At 36.1% G+C, this 24,189-nt stretch overlaps 1 protein-coding gene across 2 annotated transcripts in view; it reads left to right on the forward strand.

The window, feature by feature from the left end:
- Isoc1 (isochorismatase domain containing 1) overlaps positions 1–24,189 on the forward strand; it is a 79,931-nt gene that overhangs the window by 15,940 nt on the left and 39,802 nt on the right. The window contains exon 5 of one of the 2 annotated variants that reach the window (XM_046460286.2): positions 3,318–6,417. The exons of the other annotated variant lie outside the window; for it this stretch is intronic. Within the exon in view, the coding sequence (XP_046316242.1) occupies positions 3,318–3,464 (147 nt within the window). The 3' untranslated portion in view covers positions 3,465–6,417. Of the gene's footprint in view, positions 1–3,317; positions 6,418–24,189 lie in introns of those variants that run through there. 2 annotated transcript variants of the gene reach the window in all.

A 24,189-nucleotide genomic window follows, 5' to 3' on the forward strand; every position in this document is an offset into this window, starting at 1 on the left:
TTATTATACTAGTAAGATTTATAGTTAGCAAGTCTCAGAGTTCTTTATTCAATAATCGATGTTTTCAGGTCTGGGGCATTGGAATCAGATCACTCTGTGTGGTTTGGGCTGGTGGTGAAAAGAGCGCAGGGACATGAAAGGAATTCTTTCACAAAGTGGGTGGGGATTGTGGACCTCAAGGATCCTCTTTCACACTGGAAGGCAAGAGAAAGAGTGTACCCAGAACCCCCCCTATTTATTAGGGAAAAGACATTCAATAGAATACTCTACCCAAATAAGGCAGGAGATAATGTTTCAAGGGGGTGGGGGGTTTGCCCAATCCAGAGCTGACACACTTCTTTGCCGAGCAAAGGTGAAGGCCACTTGCTTTGCACAGCGCATGGCGTGTGATGCCAGTCCAATAGCCCCTTTACTCAAAGCTAAGAGGGGGTGCTTGGCTCCTAGGCATGGTGGCCTCCCATAGTGGACCTCTTGCCTAGCATACATGAGGCCCTGGGTTCAGTTCCCAGCACTATAAACAATCCATCCATCCATCCATCCATCCACCAATCAAATGCCTCCTGAGTACCTGCCATCTGTCAGGCATTGTTTCTTTCAACTAATAATTAATTATACAATAAATCTACAATAAAATAGGATTAGATCCTCACTTGAATGTGGATGTGCTTATACTTCTGGGTAGTTTTTAGTAATGTTAAGGAATTTGGTGGGCTTATCCTTCCCCTACACCTTCTTTCATGACTTTGTGTACTTTCATTTTGGGGTTTGTGTGTCAAAAACCTTTCTTTTTCTTTGGCCTAGCTGGACTGTTTTACAAATGTAAGGGGAAACCCAATGCACATGTGCCGAGGGGAGAGTAGGGCTGGAACCCTGTTATCAGGTGGTGCCCAGGAATCTGCCACGTACATCCAGAACTGCCACTGCCTTTCTCTGCTCAGTTGCCCTCAGGCTCCTCAAGGCAGGTATTGTGCTCAGGTCTACCTGCTGGAGCTAAAATCTATGGTCTTTGCTCTCTGCCACAGCTTCTTTTAACACAGGTTCTTGGCTAGATTAAAAACCGGATCAATACTGGCTACATCTCAGTCTCCATGCCAGCTAGTCTTGTGTAGGTGTCAGTTTACCCAAACATATTTCTGTGATGAGCATCCCAGCCTGCTCCTGCCCCTATATACCCTGACTCTGAGCATCTCTGAGAATCATCCTGGCAGAATGGAGTGGGCTCTGGCCAGTGGAGCGGAGCACTAGAAAGCTGCACATCATCCATAGGCTCTTTCCTGGTCGCCAGCTATCTTCCTTGGTCCTAGAAACTGTTTCCTTCCCTTCCTGCCTCATTAAGGAACTAGAATCATGAGTGGGAGCTGACCTTTGTTGACAGTGTGGCTCTGTGTAAAATGCTTTCTCAGACACTGAATGTGTGATTCAGGCAGTCTGAGTCATTGGAAGTCCTTTGGTTTGGCAGTGATCGATAGGCAAGGCAGGGCAGACACTGGCTGGGTGAGAGCTGGGCTAGAAGAGCGGACATTTAGTGGTGTTTCTCAACATCAGACTTGTCTTATATTCTCTGCCTTTCTGTCTGAAGGAAGCAGAAGATGTTTTGACATTGAGTTTTGATAATAATAATCAGTTGATTAAACATCAAGAAGTAGGAAATTAGAGTTTCCAGATCTTTAAAAAAACTTACACCTGGATTTGTCTGACCTCAAGAAGGGCACCCATGGGCCTGATTCTTCCCCACTTTCTGCATAACTCGTTGATGTATATTTTTTTTTTTTCAGTCTGGGCAGCCACTCTGCACCCTGTTCTATACTGGCTGTTGAGAGCAGAGCTTGCTTTCTAAGTAGGTTATGGTTTATAGTCCTTTCTGTGTCCTTGGGGATAAAAAAAGAGGAGTCTCTCAGTGGAAATGTTGGGTCTGTGGTTGCACAATTGTCTGAAGGAAGATTTGTATACTCCACAGGGATGTCCTGGCTCTGCCAGTGCTTCCTCCTTTACAGAGAGAGCCCCAGTTGGGTCTTTCCTCTGATTTGCCTAATGACTTCCTCTTCTGTGGTTCTTAAAGTGGATGCTTCCTGGGATGGCAGTTTGCCTGCTTTTTTTCCAGGGTTTTTGATGATAAATCCATGCAGAGAATGAATCTCTGCAATGGAATCCTCCCTCTGTTCCTCTTTCTACCTTCTTCTCCCCTTATTTTCTGTTCTTTTGCCCTCTCTCCCTTTGCTCCCCTCTCCTCTCTGCTCCCTCTCCCTCTTCCCCTCCTCGAGATATCTTTCCTAGTTATTACGATTGCAAGGGAACAGTTTGTCAAGGGCATTCTTTGACCTGTCAGGGAAACTTTATACAACCTTAAATTTTATACTCTTGTTTAGTGATTCTGAAATGTTTATGATGGCAGCAGAGGTGATGGCTCTTTTATCACCCCAGGGGATACATTCTTAAACCTCTCACGGGGCTCTTTTCTTCTTCTGCCAGTTATCTCAAGACAGGGCAGCTCTGACTTATGAGAAAAACTGTCAGATGTTTGGGGGCTGAAAAATTATGAACCCTCATTTTAATTCTTAATAGTAGTTTGCAATTACAGACTTTAGTTATATGAAATGGGATAGTTAGTTGGTAATGAAATATTTTAGACAGCAACAGTAATATCTGTAGCACAACCAGTGGAGCTTTCAAGTGTTACCCATCCTCTCTGCCATTTCTTTTTAAATAAATTGCTACCACATGCCAGGGATGCCAGACATAAGTACTAATACACATCATAATCTATTTTGTAATCTCATATTATTTGCACAGTGGGAATGTGGACAGAGGCACCTCTTTTTATCTCAATGCTAGAAATAAAAATTGAAGAGTTTAATGAATATAGGAGTAAAACAAAAATAGTTCTCATTTGATAGAGTGAACAAATGAATGAGAGATGAAGCAAAAATCTGCAAATAGTACTTAGGAAATAGCAGCAATGAAAGGTGTTCAGATAATCAATGATGAAGTTCCTCTTGCATTAACCTTTTATATGTTTTATAGCATTAGCCTCAATTACTCTCCTGTCCCTGCACCAAAAGGTTATAACAATGTCTACCTGTTTTCTTTTACTTAGTTTTAGTCCATGTTACTAATATTGAGAAGAATAACAATGAGTTTGTGGTATGGCTGGTTTTGAAAATTTTGCCCATCGCTGAATTTGCTGGTTTGGTCAAGGACCATGGTTGTAATAGAGGACACTAACTATTGTGTCCTGGCACACTTTTGCTGTTTTCAAAAGTGTTCATCGTCACACTGTCTTCTCAGTTGTGCTTATTGGTCTATCTTTTCTCTTAAAGCGCCTTGCTCGAACTGGGATCATAGTGACCACGAGTGAGGCTGTTCTGCTGCAGCTGGTCGCAGATAAAGACCATCCAAAATTCAAGGAAATCCAGAATCTCATTAAGGCGAGTGCTCCGGAGTCCGGTCTGCTGTCTAAAGTATAGGACATTTGAAGGACTGGTACCCTCCTCACCACCAGGTGAAGGATTGTAAGCCCAGACAAGCTCTTGTTTCTACTAAAATTAAAATGTTAAGTCAAAAATGGCTCCTTCTTTGCGGCTCTTAGTAACATGTAAGCGGCTAGACTACTTGGTACTGGCATTTAGTTACCAATGTCAAAGGCTTCAGGTGCTGCCCACCTTCTTTTTCCTTAATGTGCTTTTATTTATTAAAAAAAATACAATGGAGGTGCCTGTTTTGTCTATATTGTATACACTATTATACCTTTCAAAAGTGCACACTCTGGTGAAGTTTTCTTAAATTGTGCACTTTAGAGAAAAAAAAATATGTATTGATGATGATTTGACTTTTATATTATTGTAAGATGTATGTTATAATGTTAAGGTGGATTCAGGGCTTTCACATTACAGGTCAATTGAAATAGGATTATTACACATGAATTTAAAAAGAGGACTCTGGTTCCCATTGTCCACTTCTCATAATGTTATTGAATTACTTATTGAGTGAGTTGCACTGATCTAACCAGACCAAATTATGTTGAATAATTATTTGTCTTTATTGATTGTACTGATTTTCTCATTCTGATCCCCACCACTAATTCTCTATTCTTTTTTTTTTTTTTTTGATGAAATCTTTTATCAAGAAAGATTCATTGTGTCATTGCTTATTTTATTTCAATTTTGTAAACAGATGGAATGGTTTGCAATGCCATATCATTAATGGAGTATGTTTTTAACATCTCTTTAGTAGGACTTTATCTGAATTGTCTTTTCAATCATCTTGAGTATACCTTTTAGTAGGGACAAACAAGATTTAGCAGAAAGTTAAAGGGTGGGTGAAAATGTAGCTTTAAAATATACATTTTCCATTTCATATTTTCTCTGCCTACCCTCCAAATGTGGTTAATGCAAAGGCATCAGTAGTGATTGGGAAGTACTAATTTTGCAGTCATTGTTACCCTTCAATAAATTTATTTTTATCAAATACTTATTTTAGTGTTTTAAAATTGTTTTTTTTTAACACTGTGTGAAATGTGGAACAGTGTTTTTATATTAAAGTAATTAAGGAAAATGTATTATGTGAATGAAATTATTTTGTCCCCCATAAGATGGCTCTGTGAGTACTAGTCCGTGGATTCTAATATTTATTCAAAGGTAATAAAACTTTGACATTTATAATCTTTCAGCTCATGGGCCTTTTAAAGGAAACTTCTTTGCAGGTGAGAGCAGATGGATTTTACTGAAGGACCTTTTCATTAAGAGCAGTAGAAAAAAATTTTTTCCCTTTTGTTCATGTTAACAAACAGCAGCTGAGCATTCTTTTTGTCAGTATGTTTAAGTATGTCTTCCAGATATTTGTGAGTCAGAAAAGAAGAATTAAAGATTTCTGCATGTTTTAAAATAGCTTTTAATACTTTTTTCCTTTTTTAAAATTTTTTATTGGTTCTTTTTAGTTATACATAACATTAGGATTCATCCTGACATAATTATAACAACATGGACTATAATTTGCTCTCATTCTGTTCCCAGTACTTTCTCTTTCCTCTCCCTCCTTCCTCACTGTTTCCTTCCCTGTACTTCTCCTGATCTTTCTGCTATTTACTTAGTTGTTTTCTTTTCTTTTTAAATTAGTGACCTGTGGACATACACAATGGTGAGATTCACCGTGGAGTATTCATTTATGCACATAGGAAAGTTAGGTTTTTAATAAATGTAGTGCTTCTCAAACTTTAATTTCAATGCAGATTATCTGGGGGTCTTGTTAAAAGGCTGGCTCTGGCAATTTTTGCATCCCCCTCAAAACACACAAACAAACAAGCAAAGAAACAAACCCAAAAGCAAACAAACAAAAAACATGTCCAGCAATCTCCCACCAGGGTTAATTAGAAGGGACCACACTTGGAGTAGAAGGATTTAACTCATAAACAACTGTTTCCCCCATTGCTCCCAGGCCTATCACATCTCAACTGATAATGCTTTGGTGGTGAAGCCTTCTCACAGCTGAAACCAATTCTGTAACCTGGCATAACTAGTTTCTTATGGCTGTTGTAACAAATTGCCACAAAATTTTTGTCTTAAAACAATAAACTGTTATCTTACAGTCTGTAGGTTAGAAGTTTAAAGTAGGTCTCTTTGGACAGAAATCAAGCATGGTGTTGCAAGGCTGTGTTATTTTCTGGAGCCTATGGGGAGGATCTATTCCTCTGCTGCTGGAATCTGCTCACATATTTTGGTTTTTGCAGCCCTGTTCCTCCATCTTCCAAGACAACAAAGGAGGATCTGGTCCTTCTTAGTCTCATCTGTCATGCTCTTCTCCCCGTCTTCCTTCCTACCTAGCTTAAGAGCTCATGTGATTTAAGGTCCACTGATCAGCAGCCTTATTGTATCTGTACCTTCAATTCAGTTTTGTCCTGTGAAACATAGGCTCCAGGGATTGGGATGTGGACATCTTTGGAGGCTGTTTTGTAAGACACATTTGCCATGGAGTGATTTAGTATTTTATTTCGTTTTATCATTTGTCCTGTTTCCATCATTTCCATTTGAAGCAAGACCCTTGCACTATCTATATTTATCTAGAAACACTTTGTACCTCCTGAGTTTTAAAGATGTACTATGTGCTGGGCATAAAAAGATGCCCCTAAATACTTATCGTGTGACACAAAATCAGACATATCATAACCTTTCAGTAAATGTGAATTGAATTATGTCAAAAGTCCAAGAATGTTAATACAGTAAAGTTCAGAATAATTTAATTGTGAATTCTGCCTTCTCTCATCTTTTTTTGTAGATAATGCCAAGAAGGTGACAAAGCTTTATTTTAAAGGAGAACTGAATTGATTTTAATATATTAGCCTTGAAATTGGAAGCATCTATGTAACTTTGTAGGATAATGAAATTCTTTTAATTGATAAATAAAGAACTGGAGAACATAAGTAAATCAGTAGTCTTGTGTGTTGAATTGCTAGGAGGCTGGGGGCAGGATCAAGAGGCTTCACTTATTGAAATGCTCAAACATCCTTGTAAATTTAATCTAAAATCAAAAGTGATAACTTATTCCAAACAGGACCAAACACCCTGTTATAGCTATTAAATTATTCAATTTCTCTATTTAGAATATTTTCCCTTTTAAAAAAGTTATTATTTGGTAAATATGACTTTAGAGCTGTATAGAATTTGTAAAGAACATGGTTTCAAAGGCCCATTTCAACTTGGAAGTTCTAGAATGGCTTTATTTTATAAATGCAGCTAGTGGGACCCAGAGATAAATGACTCACCCAAAGATGCACAGAGAACTGAAGTTACTTATCTCCTTATCCTGGAGTTTCACATAATCATATTAGAAATTATCAGAAGAGGGAAGAGCAGTAAAGAAGAAGATACATTTTACAGTTTAACAGTATACTGTTTGATTAACAAAGCCACTGCAGTGTACTATGAGACTACACTGGTATGATCTTCAATCTAGTCTTTCTTCCTGGATGGTTTTCTCTATAGCAGTTTCCTACCTAATTTGGGGAAATGGCTGACAGAATTAAAAAGAGTCATCATTTTTATTATTAAATAACTGCAAATCAACTTTCCCTCTTCATTAACTTTATTAGTGTTCTTTAATTCTCCATGGAGCATTACTGTTACTAATCCTTGATTTAAAAAAAAAATCATGAGGGTGTATTTATAATAAGATATAGTAATTACTTAGATATGATTGAAATAAAATTTTAAAACACTTGAAATTGACTCTTAGAATTCTTATGTCTGTTGTTTTTCTTTATTTTTTAAAGCTGCTTCTTAGTTTTTTACTTGTGGCTGAATAGCAGACCCTCCTATCAGAAACTTTTATTTTTACAAGACAAGATACTTGAAATTTGCTGAGAATATATCTTCAATGCCCCCTATCCCACCCCCACCAAAGGTAACTGAGATAATGGGAATATTAATTAGTTTCTGACTACAATCATTTCACACTGCATATACATATCAAGAGACCACTCAATATATTCAGTTTTTGTTAATTATATCCTAGTAAAGCTGAAAAAAATCAATATTGTATTTATAGGCTTTAAACTTTTTCAATTTGCAGTATATAAACAATCTACTAATTCCCATTGAAGAAATTATAATCCTGAATTTCTTACTGTGTGAAGCAATTCTGAAATGGCCCCCTGAGATTCCTACTTGGCTGGTGTACATGTGCCTTCTTTCAGATACACAATCCTGGGTACAGCTGTGGAGTGTTACTGTAAGTAGAATTTCAAAGCAGTTTCAGATAGGAAGACTACCCTGGTGGTTCTCATTTAATCAAGTGAGCTCTTAAAAGGGACTGGCCCTTCCTGGTATGAGACAGCCAATGTGGGAAATCCTTTGTTGCTGACTTTGAAGATGGAGGGAGGCCACATAGCAAAAGAGGTGGGTGCCTGCCTCTGATCTGAAAGCTGCCCCCTGCTCACAACCGCAAGGAAATAAGGCTCCATGTCCTCCTGCAGTCACAAGAACATTATTTAGCAATTAACCTGAAGGAGCTTGGAGTCAGATTCTTGTCAGCCTACAGAAAGGATAACTTGATTCCCATCTTGTAAGACCTGAGCAAAGAATCCAGGCATGCTGTCTCACCTACAGAACTGTGAGTTTATAAGTTTTAAGCTGATAAGTCTGTGGTAACTTGCTAAACAATAACAAAACTAATACTCTCAAGTTCTCTGTTGGCTTTCTTTGGTGGTTGTTAACTTAGCAGTCATGTCTGCTTAGAGTGTTTTATTAAACAAGTAACTTCGGGTGTCTATTGGGCTTCAAGGTTTATAATAAAATGAACTTTTTAATTTCCCCCCATAAAATAAAAGCATTGTTTTGGAAGTCGGATAGTCCTTGCTGGAGAGCTGGGCATGTCCATTTATGTTTTTAAATTTTAATAGCATAATAGGAACATGTTTTCTAAACCACCAACCAAGCAGGGTAGAACTGTATTCAAAGAAGTCATTTTCTATTCCTTCCACTCTCTGCTCTTACAGTTCTTTCTTAAAAGAAAAATACTGTTAGGTTTCTTTTATTTATTTTTTTACTCTTTGTTCTGTTGCTTCCACAACTGTGAATAATAAGCATATGTAAGTCTTCATTTAAAGTTTTAATTATGACTATACTCTGTGGAAGATGATTTTAGCTTAGTGGCATTACAAACTGTTTCTATATTGCTTGGTCCTCTACCATAGTTAGTCATATTTTCCATTCTGTTTATTTTTGTTTCCTGGCAGAATCTGTCCTTGTTCTGTATATCTTTGTCAAGGATCATTCCTTTGCCTAACAGATGCTCACTGAGGTCTGTCTAACGCTTCGGGTCCCAAACTGTACTCCTCATTGCTGTCTTCCAGGCTTGGGCCCCATTCTCCTTTACTCTTGGAGCCCTGGGTTCAGAGGGTCAGAGAAATGTCAAAACAGGTGACACGTGGCTCCAGGACAAGAAAGAGCCGGCAACACCTCCTCCCTTAAAGAGGAGTAATTGGCATCTCAGATGTGTATAATTGTGCTTCCCTCTCTAACCTTGCAGTTTTACTTATGTGGAAAACACAGCTCAACATCATTTCAGAATTTTTTCAGCTTTTGGTGGAAGTGCTCATTAATTGGAGACTTATTTGCTGACTGAGCCGTCTGTCTTTTTCCAGACTGAAGCCTCCATGGGTTTCTGGTTACAGACCTAGTCAGTGCTTAACTGCTGTGCCCTCTGGGGCTCCCAGTTTCATACCTACAGAGCTGTCTGCCCCCCCCCCCCTTTTTTTTTTTTTACTTAACAACAAAACCTTTCAAGAACTAGCCTTTTCTTGGCCATGTTCAAACTTAAGAACTTGGAAGACTTGGAATTGTCTCTTAAACCAACCAGGAGCTCCAGGAGGCAGGAATGGGCATGGAGAAGGTATGGTGTGCAGCAAAGGGGTCTCTGAGGTCTCTGTCTCTGCCAGGTGATCTTTCCCAGGGACCCTAATGAGAATTGAGACACTGAATCTTCTCTGAGTCTCCCCTAATGTTTTTGGGTATTTCCTCTTGCTCTGTCCCCAAGTGTTGATTAAAAACCATCAAGGCCCCGTGTGGTGATGCACGCCTTTAATCCCAGTGACTCCCCAGAGGGAGGCAGGAGGATCTCAAGTTCAAAGCCAGTCTCAGCAAAAGCAAAGCACTAAGCAACTCAGTAAGACCCTGTCTCTAAATAAAATACAAAATAGTGCTGGGGATGTGGCTCAGTGGTCGAGTACCCCTGAGTTCAATCCCCAGTACTCAAAAACAAAACAAAAACTTATCAAGCTCAATAAGAGAAATAAAACCAGTAGTGTCCCCATATATCTGGCTTATATATGTATACATATGTATATAGTGTATATGTATATACATACATACACCTACATACATACAGTCGAGATTCACTCTAAGAAATTGGTTTATCTAAATGCAAGTTTTGGGGGCTGGCTAGATAAGCCTGAATTTGTAGGACAGGTCATCAGGAAGGGCAGACTAGAATTCTGGTAGGAGTTGAGACTTTCATAGTAGAAGATTCTTCTATGCAACCTTAGTTCTGCTTTTAAGACTTTCCAACTTGTGAAATAAGACGCACTCAGATTAACAAAGATAATTGCTGTTACTTAAAATCAACTGGTTATGAACTTTAGTCACATTGACAAGATACCTTTGTAATAATAGATTAGTGTTTGAAGGGCTGGAGATTTAGAGCCTAGCTGAACTGACAGATAAAGCTGACCTTCAAAAGAATTACTCAATAGCAATCTCTTCCTGAGAGATTGTTTTAGACTATGTGGGATGTTATAACAAAATACCATGAGCTCAGTGGCTTATAATCAACAGAACAACAGAAAGAAGTTTATTTCTCAAAGGTCTGGAGGCCAAGAAATTCCAGATCAAGATACCCGAAGATTTCAGTGTCTAGTGGGGGCTTTATTCCCCTCCCCACTTGATTTATTAAATTTATACTCATGCATTCTTATTTCATTCCCTGATGAGCAGACATTTACAATTATCTTAAGACTATATCTATCATGTTATTCATGGAATCACAGACATTAAGAAGTAAAGCCAAGCTGACTGGCTCATGAGTACAGTGACATTGTTATTTTGATGCTTTTGTTATGATCATTCTGTAACAATGAAGAAAAATAGGGAGGAATCAAGAAGCAGAATGCTACCAGGAGAATAAAATCAGTCTCTTACATCTTAATTAGCTACTGATGTGCTTCCAGAAGTCCAGAGAGGGGAAAAATATATGTCCTGTATTCTATCGTGTTAATAATATAGTATTGTTCATTGTATGGTTGGCTTTTTGTATTTTTTATTGCAGAAAATAGTCAACTTAGAGCACACCTGTCATATCTGAAGCTTCATTTCTTGATATAATTGTTAGTTGCACAGTATATTTTACTGCTCACCACTAAAAGTCACTTGGCTTCAGATGTGTTCATTGTTCTCGCAGCTGCTTCCTTGTTATATTGTTCCTCCCATTTTAGACAGTAAATGCAAGAAATGAGAGGTGATATGTCTCAGAACCCATAGTTAATACACAAGTGCTCATTATTAATGTATATTGAATACATGCTGCTTCAAATTGGGCTTTTGGAAAATGCACATTGCACTTTAAAATAGCCTGTTTGGCAGCCCCAATGAAAAATATGGTAGGCTTTATAAATTGAAAAGTTGGAAATATGAATACCTTTACAAAAAATGCAGACCTTGAAAAAATAACATGAGGTATTTGAAGAATGAAAGTATAAATTTTTAGTCACTAGTCAAATTTTTAGCATCTCTTTGTATTTTTTATATGACAATAAATGCTTTATCCTTTTAGAGAATTTGGCTAAAGTTAAAAACCTTGTATACTATGATATCAGTTTTGGTTCAGCATTTCATTTCCGTAGGTAGACAACATGGTTTAAATAAAACATGGTATAGCACGTGTGTGTATATATTGATATGTACACATATAAATATGTATATACCAAACTTTACCTTCAAATAAAAATGGTTGGGGTTATTGAAGGGAGTCGGCAGGGAAGACAAGAAAAATATTTTTTCTCCTCTTTTATGCTGTAGAAGGGACCGGTACTTAGTTATGTGATGTGCTTTATAATTTGGAAGCACTCTTGAAGTAGCAGACCTGGCTTCATTCTTAGTAGTTTTGATACTTGGGGAAATTTCGACAAGATGAAGAAATTAAATTGCATTATGTCTAAGATCCAGTGTACTTCTAATTTCTTTGCATCAAAATTTATTAACTGGATGAAATTTGTTTATTGAGTGTCCATCGTATTAGGAAATATTCATGAGCTATATTTACTGTGTGCCAGGTACCTAAATGCTTTCTCTCTTTTAACTTTATCACACTCATAACCCTATGATGAAACTGAAGAACAGGGTGAATAAGTAACTTGCCCAAGGTCATTCAGTTGGTTGAAAGGAGAGAAGCTAAGATTTTTAACTACAGATTTTAAGCTGGAATTTCAAAACTGTGCCTGTAAACATTAACACAGTACCTTGTTCCCTCCTGCCCTCCAGTGAAGTGGACACCCCGTCAGACTCGAGGCCAACCTTGGTGAACAAGTCAAGATGCAGGAAGCACTTAACCTGGAGCTCTTTAATCCCAGGTGTTTTCTTGCTATATTTAGACAGACCTTTCTGTAATATCAGATATGCTATAAATAGTTTGATATTTTCCCCACCCCAAGACTTAGATTTTTGCATTAACTAATTTCTTTAGAAAACTTAATGAGAATTATACAAGTTCCACCAAATGCCAAGTTTTTTGCTTTTTAAAAGGTTTCTTTAAATATTCATTGAATTTCTTTAGATTTGCATTCAAATATGCAATTTTCTTATCTTATTTTTTTTCAATTCACTCAACCTTTGTATTCAAATCTTCCAGTGATAAGTGGAAGCTTATCTATGAATACTTATTGACTTTGACAAATTGCTTTCTGCATATTTTATCTTATAAAATAGCTCAATACTTATCTAAAACTCAATTCTTTAACTCTTCTGAGTATCTGAATATATTAGCTTTAAGGTCAGTGAAATATAAATACTTCAATGACATGCTAATTTTGGTCAAAATCATTCATAAGAGTTTATTAGAATCCAAAGAAATGGGAACATATACTAAAGCTCTGCTTTTCTTCTCATGCTGAACAATTATAATTATAAACAAGTCAGCTTCTGTAATGATAAACTCCAAACATTTTCTCATTTTCAAGCTAAAAGGAGAGCATGTCAGGCCTAGGATGCGATTTTTTTTTTTTTTAAACCTTCTTATGAGCTAATAAAAAAGCCTGTTAACTGTGGATGCTTGCAGTAGGCATGAAGTTCCCGGATCAAAAACAAAGGACTGTTACCCGTGGCACTGCAAACAGCATGAGCCTCAGCATACTGGCAGGATTCCTCCTGCCCCCTAATCCCATGGGGTGATGGCCTTGCTTGCCAGGTGGATGCCAGGCATGCAGTGGACTCACTCTGAGCTCTTGTAGAGAGCAGGAAACAAGCCTGATCTTTGTCCAAAAGTCCAAGTACTGGAGTGACAGGATTTTGGTTATTGTTCTAGTTATCTCTCTAGTATTACTTGGTAGATGTCTCAGAGTTGTCTGTAGGCTTTCTGTGAGAAAATGAATGACTTCACGAGAAATATCTATCCTTTGAAAGTTAACTATTGATGTTAACTCTTAAAAGCCTTCATTTAAAAAAGACTTAAAGCTTGCCTAAGGCTAAAAATAGGGCCTCGGAGTTTTCACATAAACAACACAAACAATATGGCTGATTGTACTAAATGGATTCTTAGAAAATGAACCATTGTAATTGATTCAATTATTATTTCAATCAAGGATACCCTTTATAAATGTAACAAATATTTTAGGATATGCAAATACAAAATTCTAAATTCATTCATGAAGAATGTTACCTTATTTAATTTTGATAACCATAAAAAATCCACTGATTTAGATGAGGCATGAAGATGTTTACATTTTTAAAAGTATCTTTTTGGAAAGTTTGAACTACTCAGATATTTCAGATCAAGTATTTTTTTTTAAATGCTTATTTTTTAGTTGTAGTACAACACAATACCTTTGTTTTATTTATTTATTTTTTTATGTGGTGCTGAGGATCGAACCCAGGGCTCTGCACACACTAGGCGAGTGCTCTATTGCTGAGCCTCAACCCCAGCTCCAGCTCAAGTATTTTAATATTTCTTTTTCATGAACCAATAAATGAAGGTTCATTGCTTGTTTTTTAGCATATTTTATAGACTTTCATTTTGATAGTGTAATTATTTCTGTTAAAATGTTTTCTAAATACTTTATTTTGGTCAGCTAGGTTGGTTGATCCTTTTTTGGGCAGATGGGGGTGGTTCTGGGGATTGAACTCAGGGGCACTCGACTACTGAGCCACATCCTCAGCCCTATTTTGTATTTTATTTAGAGACGGGGTCTCACTAAGTTGCTGAGCACCTCACTTTTGCTAAGGCTGGCTTTGAACTTGTGATCTTCCTGCCTCAGCCTCTGGACCTGCTGGGATTTCAGGCTTGCACTATGTGCCCCAGTTGGTTGATACTTTAAAAAATATATTTAGCAATTTCTGTTTACCTTTGAGAATATTTACTGTGTTGAAACACCTAATAGATACAAATCAAAGATGGTGGGGTAGGAAATGTATGAAATTATTTCAATCCACATTAAATGGCAAAATTCCAAAGTACAGGTCTAGGAAAAAAAATCAAGGCTGCTATTATTATTGATTAAAATTTTGGTTCTACACAAACTATTTTGGCTAGTTAGAATGTGGAAAATATATTTCATCTGTACAGGGATTTATTTATTTTAACAGCATCCAACAATACAAGATTTTCTGTCACTGATAAAACTATGGTAGCATAAATTTTGAAGGATTTTAGCATGTAAGAAATATAATGTAAGCAAACCTTAGCTACCAAGGGTTCTTTGGATTGAATATATATGGTTTCACTTGTTAATTTTCTCAGTACTGCTTTATTGATTACTTATATAGTGAAAACTTCTCTGCTGGGGACAGTCTAAGGAAGCCAGAGCTACTGCTTCTGATGGAATTCAGTCTCATGAGACAGATGAAGCCAAGGCCACATGGGGTGGTCAGTGCAAAGATGGCATATGAGATGCAACTAGGGAATGCCAGATGACAAATTTTCTCAATGAATTAGGGCTTTGTGTTAGTAAGCTTTTCCATTACTGTGACAAAATGCCTGAGGTAACAAAGAAGAAAAGTTTATTTTTGACTCATAGGTTTGGAGGTTTTAACTCATGGCCAGTTAAACCCATTACTGTTGAGTCTGTGGTGAAATATCATGTGATGGTAGCAATACATGGTGGAATAAAGTGCTCACTTCATGGTCAGGATAAAAAAGGAAAAGAAAGTGAAAGAGACAGAGGTCCCAAAATCCTTTTTGAGGATATACCCCCTGTGACTTAAGTAAGCTTTCCACTAGGCCCTTTGAAACTTCTTCAAGTTTCTACCAACTCCCATGCTGATGAACAAGGCTTCAACATGTGGGCCTTTGAGGGAACACTTCAGATCCAAACTAGCTTTTGAAGCCCAGCAATTTGTTATTTGGTTTTGGTTTATTATTTTCTGTTTAAAATATTTCTTATCTTTTTTTTTAACAGAATAGGAAATATTATTCTGCATATAGTGTCTTGGAGAGTTTCACTTCATTTGGGCAGCTGTTCCACCTGTGTGAGGCAGGCCCAGCTCCTATATGCAAGCAAAGGGTAGAGGTGCCAGATGAGCAGTAATAGCAGGTTGACGTTGGTTGAACATTTTACTGTAAGCCAGGCACTTGGACAAGTGCTTTCTGTATGGTATCTTATTCTCATAACCTGTTAGGTAGTTGCTTGTATTGTCCTCAAACACAAGCCAAGCACCTAGAGTACTGGCTGACGAATGGTAAATATGGAAACTGATTTGTGGGCCTCACTACTAGTTATGTGGCCTTGAATATTTCTGACTATCAGTCATGAAAGACAATTTGTTACTGCACATAACCATGGCAATGTATAAAAATTCTATTAGAAGGCAAATAACTCACTTCATGTACAGTCGTTTTTAATTAAAGACAACTATGATGGGGAGTTGCTAGTCACGCCCAGGTGACCTGGAGTCAATGTGCAGTAGGCATTGCATAACCCATAGCTTTCAAATCCAATTGCCCAAGGGTAAAATAGGTAATATAAATAAATGAAGTGGAACAGATGGTATCTAGCATGGGGGAAAGTTCAAGTACCTTCTAAAGAGGCAGGCCCTACTCAACTCCACAAGGGAAGTGCAGAACCCGTAGTGTCAGAGCTTTCACATCTTCTAGAGGAAATGAAAATCCTGAGGTGTTGATCTGTGATACTCTTCTAATTCTCATTCAGAGTTTACCGGATGGTCTTTGCTATTTTGGTCTATATAAGCCCCTGAGGCAGTGACCTCAAGTTTTTCTGCCATTAGAATCACCTGAAGAACTTTAGTGCTTCAAAATCCAGATCAGGTCCCATATGAATAAAATCAGTATTTCCATGGGTGGGACCTATATATAATTTGTCTATACTTACCTTTGTCAATACTAAGCCTCACCTTAGTATTACTGAGACAGAACTGACAGTTTAACAGAATCTCTAGGTGATTTCTATGCAGGTTAGTTTGAGGAGCTTTGCATTATAATTAACAAGTGACAATTGAAACCTCACTTTTAAGCCTTGGGACAATGATTCTTAATCTTGCTATATGTTCAAACCACCAGTGAGCTTAACATATGTAACCATGCCTAGGCCTATCCCAGGAGATTCTGAATTAATTGCTATGTGCTGTGTCCTGGACATTAATGTTTAAAAAACTGTCCCAAAGGGAGTCTAATATGCTCTGAAGATGGAAAACAACAATTGCCTTAGTTTTTTCCCCACTCTTGTTCTTGAAGAACTTTTCATTACCCCACCAGTCTTTCCACCATGGAGTTATCTGATCACTACTTCATATTGAAAAATGTCCCTGGGAGAATTTTGCTTGTTGTTAAAACAATGTTAAATCTGGCCATAGATGTTTTCTGTTGATTCTAATTAACTCTTCAGCTACCATTCTTAAAGATGTACTTAAGAGTTAGTGTACCTATGAAACGGGATGGTTTTCATGATGTCTACATTACAAAATCATCTGGGGACTTTTCCATAAACTAAGGATGCCAGAAACGTGCACACTTAACATATGTTCAGAGATCAGCAGACAATTCTGATGAGGTGTAGGGCAGCGCCACTGCTCCAATCAGCCACTCCAAATCACTAGCCCAAACATGGATCCAAACTATGCTTTAGCAATGGCTCAATCAGATGTCTTACTTGGAGAAATTTAGACACTGCAATTATAAAATGGTATAAATTGGTTCTGTAATCCTCAGTCTGTTCATCTGTGGAAAAGGAGATCACACTTCTTGTGTTGCTCTTTGTGAGACTAATTCATGTAATGTTTATGAAGCAATTAGCACAGTGTCAGTTTTCAGTACTTAAAATATTCATCTGAGAGGGCAGATCTTTTTCTGACAGAATCAACATTCATTTCAAATGGTGTGTGTCAAAACCCTTGGCTCCCCTTTCTTCAACTATCAGCCAAATAAGCAGTTTTGTTTTGTTTTTGCTTTTGTTTTAAATGGGGCACGTCTTTTTATCATATAAATGAGAATACTGACTTTCCTCTGAAGATGGCATGGCTTACAATCAAAGACTAGAAGTATCCTAATTATTGTGAAAATTAAGCTTTTGTTTTTTTTCTTTTATTTCCCAGACAACTAAGCACTTCGGTTTATTTGGCTTTGAGAAACATGCTGGAAAGCTAATATTTGTGGATGAGCCTGAAGTCAGATGCCCTTAAGATTCAGACTAAGGCTCTTTTGTCAGAGTGGCCAACAAATCACACCTATTGCTGAAATTTAACAGGCTCATTTATCTGTGTCATGTTCTACTATGGTTTCAAATCTTTTTGTCATGGAAGAAGTAAAAAAGCAAAGCTATCTCTAGGGCACTTTGGAATAAATAGATAAAGCTAGTCCAGATGAGCCAATATGCTCCAATGTCTGGTTTTGCAGAAAAATCCATATTTCAGTATGAGTGTACTCCCACCTGTTTTTACTTTGTTTTCCCTTCTGTTTGTAGCACTGGGGATTAAACCCAGGGCCTCATGCATGCAAGGTAAGAAGTCTACCACCTCAGCCCTTTTTAAAATTTACTTTTAGTCAAGGTCTCACTAAATTGCTCAGGCTGGCCTTGAATTTGCTATCCTCCTGCTTCATACTCCCAAGTAGCTGGGATTACAGGCTTGAAACCATGCATAGGGAAGAGCACACTTCTAACACACAGCCTATTCACAGAACACCATGTTAAAAGCTCTTTGGCGCCCCCTTTGGGCACACTATGGGAATAAAACAATACGTATCATTCCCCAGCAGCTCAGCATTGGATTTTTAAAATTTAGAAAACGCTGTAGCCTCTTTTTGTTTATTGTCATTGCAAATATTTATGGAGTACACTGTAATAACTTAATATTACTTTTATATATTGTTATTATCTTCAACATAAACCTTCATTTGCAGAAAAGTAAAATACATGCCCTTGTGGAGCTTATATTCTGGTAGTATAGTATCTCAGCTTGCATTTTATAAAAATGATATCCTAAAAACCATCTGGGAAAAAAAATGAAAGGCTTTCCTGCTACTGGTATTTTTTATAGTAGTTTGGGAATCTGTTTTAATAATTCTTATGAATTTCCTCCCCCCCCCCAGATCTGTTCTTTTATTGCTTGTAGAAAGGTATATATATTTTGTAATAATAATCCTTAGATAGTGATATATACTGAGAGACTGTGAATGCTTAATTAGAAATCTAAAGATATTATCCAGCAAAATGTAACCTTCAAAGTTATCTAAGCCAATTTTCTTTGCAGATAAGATGCTGAGATGTAGACTTAACCTTCTCAGAGAATGACCTGTTCACTTGGCTTCAATGTCTTATGAACCGGCTCCAACAAAGATTTTTAGAACTCCCTAAAGTTTTGAAGTGATGGAGCTGTAGGACTGTCAACTCAAATATAGAAAAGCTAAACCATGGGGCTGGGGTTGTGGCTCAGTTGGAGAGCACTTGCCTGGCACATGTGAGGCACTGGGTTCCATCCTCAGCACCACATAAAAATAAACAAATATATAAATAAAGGTATTCTGTCCATCTACAATTTAAATTTTTTTGAAGTTTATATGAGAACATTAAAAAAAGCTGAACCAACATGAAAAATTAAGGACTCATTACTTACAAAAATGTGAATTTGTTGGTCAGAGAATCAACTACTTTGGAATTGACATGCCTCCCTTTTTTGACTAAGATGAAACACGTGTATAAAGACCTGAGATTTTGGACTATTCATGTTATTTATGAATGTATAAATTTAATGAACATTTATATCCAGCATCTATTCTGTACTGTGAATACAGTGAAGTCTCAATAAGGAATGTACGATGTAGGGGAGAGGGACCCATAAGTACATGAGAAACTGCAGTATAATTCATTCCTCTGCCAAGGGTTTTGCTAAGCATACCTGTTGGTTTCAGTGTTGCACACTAAGTTGATCTCTTTCTTTATTCCAAATTATCAGAAATCTGTCTAAAATTGGGGCTAATTTTTTCCTCCTTGGGTATGTCTGTCTTCAGTCATGTTTCTTTCTGAATATTCATTAACTGAACATCATCTTTTCATGTTTTCATCTTGTCAGATGAGTTCTGAAGTTGCAAAGTAATAAATAGGAATGGATCTCTCTTATGGTGCTTATTTAGTCTCCATGAAATTCGAATACATCCACAAATCCCAAAGTAAAATCTATAACAATTCCTAAAAATAATCAATAATGCCATATATAATAAACACTCAATTTCTCACACAAGCAACATAAATGAAACTAAATTGTTAGCTTCAGGTATCCTGAACTGTTATGATTTTTTAAATGAAATTGGAGACTGCATCAGTATATAGAATTATAGGAAACAAATTTAATCAAATAAGACTGGGAAAAATATATTTTTTTTCTATCTAAATTCTGGGGTAGTTCTATCTTAGATTATTAACAACAATGATAAATCTTCATTATATATAACTTAGGAATGATATTCTGCAAGAACTCTATAAATTTCATTTATTACAAGTTATTTTTCATTTATTTAAATATAAAAACTAAATATTCTTAGTTTAATGAATTGACAAAAATGATATTTTTATGTTGTAAAACATGTTCATTATATTAGTATTGCAGTATGGTTACTTCAAGCTAATTCATGTTTATATATGAATCATCTTGAAGTAATATATACATCTTTTTTGTGTGTGAGAATGCTTAAAATGTACTCTTAGCAAATTTCAAATATATAACATTTTATAAACTGTAGTCAACATGTTGCTCAATGGATCATCTCCTGATTTTATTCCTACTGTACACCTGGAATTTTGTATCCCTTGACTAACATCTACCCAGTACCCCAGCCCTCTCATCCCAGGGTAACCAGCATTATACTCTTTGCTATTATAAATGAATTTTTGGCTTTCACGTGTAAGTGAGAACATGCAGTGTTTGTCTCTCTGTGCTCAGTTTATTTAACATAATTGTCCCCCAGGTTTATCCGTGTCATCCCAAAGACAAGTTTCCTTCGTATTTTGAGACTGAATGAGTGTTCCATTGTATATTGTGCCACATCTTTCTTCATTCTCCATTTGATGAATACTTGTTGACTGCATGTATTGGCTTTTGTATGTAGTGCTTCAATAAACACAGGAGTGCAGATGTCTGTTCGGTAGATAATCTCCTTTCCTTTGAATGTATACTTAGTAATGGGATTACTGAATTAGATGGTGGTTCTGTTTTTAATTTTTTGAGGAACCTCCATACTGTTTTCTGTAATGATTGATTAATTACATAATAGTAAGTGTTCCCTTTTTCCCACATGTTCACCAACTCACAGCCATTTCAAGTGGGAGGAAATATCTCATTGTGACTTAAAATTTGCATTTCCATCATGATTGGTGATGTTGAATTTTTTTTTTTAATATACCTGTTGGCCATTTGTATGTCCTCTTTTCAAAAGTGTCTGTTTTGGTCTTTTGCCCATTCTTTAATGGAGTTGTTTTCCTTCGTGCTATTAAGTTGCTTAAGTTCCCTGTGGACTTATATAGTTTGGATTTTATCAGATGTATAAATCGGCAAGTATCTTCACCCATTCTGTAGATTTTCTCTTTACTCAGCTGGTTATTTTTCTGTCCCATTTTAGAAGACTTTTAGTTTGTGATCTCATTTTTCCACTTTTGCTTATGTTCCCTGTACTTTGGTGGGGGGAGTAGGCGGTGGTCATGTTGAAAATATTCAGACCAAATGTCATGGAGTTCTTACCATATGTTTTCTTCATGCTTTAAAGTTTCAGGTCTTTAAATATTTTACTTAAAGTTGATTTTTTTTTTTTTGTACATAGTGAAAAATGGGTTCTTCATATCATTCTTTGTCCTATGAATGTCCAGGTTTTTCTAACACCATTTATTGAAGATATTGTTCCCTCTTCACTATCCTAAATTGGTTCTGGTTTCTATCTAGGTCATTTAAAAAAGCCTAAGGGGCCAATTCTTCTTGTCCCTTAAAAATAAATAATAAATGAATTCAGTTGCACTCTCATGATGGCTGATTTTATTGTCAGCTCTACAATGAGGACAAACAGGAGTGAGCTGGTAAGTTCAGGAACATCCAAGCTTTTATCGATAGCCTTTAACTGTTGTGTTTGTACTCTCTCAAGGGACCACACTCAGAAGTTAGTTGACAGTGTAGAATAGGCTTAGGCTTAAAGTTCACTCACAACTGGGAGAAGGACAGAGTGGGAGATTGAGAATATAGGTCAACACGGCAGATTTGAAAGGTGGCCACTAAGACTAGAAAGTGATCATTTTTTAAAGCTTATCCAATCTTCAGGAGGGGAAAATGATAATAAAATATTAGACATTAAAAGGACACATTGTAAAAAATTATTCAAGATCTTCATGTTTATTTCTTGCATTTCTCTTATCAAATATACGAACACTAAATCATCAGTTATTATATTTAATTGTTGGTAAATTTCTCATAAGTTTGATGCTATTGCAGTTTTATCCATTTATAATTTAATGCAATAAAGGCAGATGATCAAATAATCTCAGAATTCATACATGTTCACCCAGGCTCTTATTTAAAGTAATGATCTCCTAAATGCAATGTATAGATATGCACCTCTGATATTTAGCTTATATCAGTAGAACATAAATTAAAACACTAAGAAATGCAGACATAAATTATATAAAATCTTAAAATGAACAAAAACCCCATAATACTAAAAGCAAAGATCCACTGGGGACAATTCTGCAATATTTAAATTAAAAATATATTTTACATAAAACATTACCAATTTTTTAAATGCCAGCTTTGTTTTTTTTGTATTAGAAATATGAGAAATAGGAAATCACCTGGCATTTAACAAAAAATACAAAAGACAATAGCATCAAAAAATGTTCAGTTACATTATCCATCATAAAAGCAAATAAAAATAGGAAACTACCACTCTTCACAGTACTTGCAAAAGCAAATAACCTATATAATATTGATATATCAGTTGGTATAAGCTTTCTGTAAGTCAGTTGGAAATTAAAGACCATTGAGAGTTGTTTAAGTTCTAGTATAACAATCTGGTTTAAGGCTGGAAATATCTAAGTATTTATATAAATTGGTGTTTGCTGTTTGTGAGGAAAATACATGGGTTAATGTAAATGGTTGAAAGGAGTTTCCTAAAAATATATTATCACTTTTCAGTTACATTATACAAGTATGTACTGAATGGTCAAGCTATGTACCAGGAGCTAGTCAAGGTGCAGGGGCTGTAACAGTGCCTACAACAACAATTCTTGATAGAGCTTTTGATTAACTGATATTTAATGCCTTTCATCTTAACCCATGAGCTTCTAAATATTTTACAAATCTCTGCGGTGATGTATTTTCTTACACTGTTAGAAATTCAGGTTATTTAATTATCATAGAAGGATAATTATTTGTTTAGTCTAAATATCTATTAGATCAGACTGAAATATGTTGGCTAAACAAACCATTTTCTGCTGTGATCCTCAAAGGTTTTTAAATAAATATTGAATTACACTGCAAAGGCCTACCAGTATACAAACATAAGACTCTATATTTTTCTGTTTACCAATATTATCTTGTTCAACTAATATTAGGTTTTCGATAAAGCATACTTTTATCAAATTTCTTTTGACAATGAAATATTTTGACAATAAGAAAATATTTCTAGAAGAGTTCTAGAAATATTTTCCTTATCACTAATACCCCGGAAAATAATAATTTCCCTCAGTTATACCTGACATTTTTACTTTTCTAAATTATAGTTGACACATAATATTTATACATATTTATGGGGTATAATATAATAATGTATATAGTGTGTAATGATCAAATCAGGGTAATTAGCATTTTCATTTCTTCAACCATTATAGTTTCTATGTGTTGAGAACCTTCATACCCTTATTTTCTAGTTAGTTTATAATATAAGCTGTTGTAGATGTAGTTTCTGTGCTGTGCTATAGAACCCCAGAACTAATTCCTCCTATAGAATCATATTTTGTCACTTGTTATCTAATGTCTCTCTATCCCTCTTCTACCTCCTCTTCTCTGCTTCTGGTAACCACTGTTCTACTCCCTGCTTCTAGTGAGATCAACTTGTTTAACTTCCACATGAGCAGGATCATTCTTTTGTCTTTCTGTCCCTAGCTTATTTAACTTAATTGTCATCCTGTCATCTATGTCAGCATTTATTTATTCTTTGATTGCTGAATAAATATTCCATTGTGTGTGTATATAGCATATTTTCTGTATTCATCCTTTGATGAACATTTTGGTTAATCCCATATGTTGGCTATAGTGAATAGTGCTGCAGTAAACTTGGGAGCACAGTTACCTCTTTCTTTCCTTCGGATACATCCCCAGTAGTAGAATTGCTGGATCATGTGGTAGTTAAGAGCCCTCCATACTGTTCTATATAATAGATATACTAATTTATATTCCCTTCAACAGTGCATGAAAGTTCCCTTTTCTCTATATACTCAGTATCATTTTTAAAAATAATAGCCATTTTAACCAGGTTGATTTCCATCTCCCTGACAGCTAGTGACATTGAACATCTTTTAATACTCCTTGTACATTCATGTGTCTCCTTTTGAAAAAAAATCTGTTCAAATCATTTACCCATTTTTACATTTGTTTTTTGTTGCCAACTTGTTGGAGTTCTTTAATATATTCAGTATATTAATCCCTTGTTGGATATTAGTTTGCAAATATTTTCTCTCATTTCTGAAGACTGGCTCTTTGTTCTGTTGATTGCTTTCTTGGCTGTGCAAAATCTTCATGGTTTGATACAATCCCATTTGTCTATCTTTTAAATTAAATTCTAATTTGTTATACATGATGGCAGAATGCAATTCATTTCATATTATACTATAGAGCCATTTGTCTATCTTTACTTTTATTGCCAACACTTTGGGAAGCTTTTCCAAAAAAAATTTTGGCCTCTAAATGTCTTAGTGTTTCCCTTATGTTTTCTCTAGTTGTTCTATAGTTT

This window comes from Marmota monax, unplaced genomic scaffold (assembly GCF_021218885.2).
Source record: "Marmota monax isolate L192 unplaced genomic scaffold, Marmota_monax_Labrador192_F-V1.1 WCK01_AAM20220418_F8-fsc00006, whole genome shotgun sequence".
Classification (NCBI taxonomy): Eukaryota; Metazoa; Chordata; class Mammalia; order Rodentia; family Sciuridae; genus Marmota; species Marmota monax.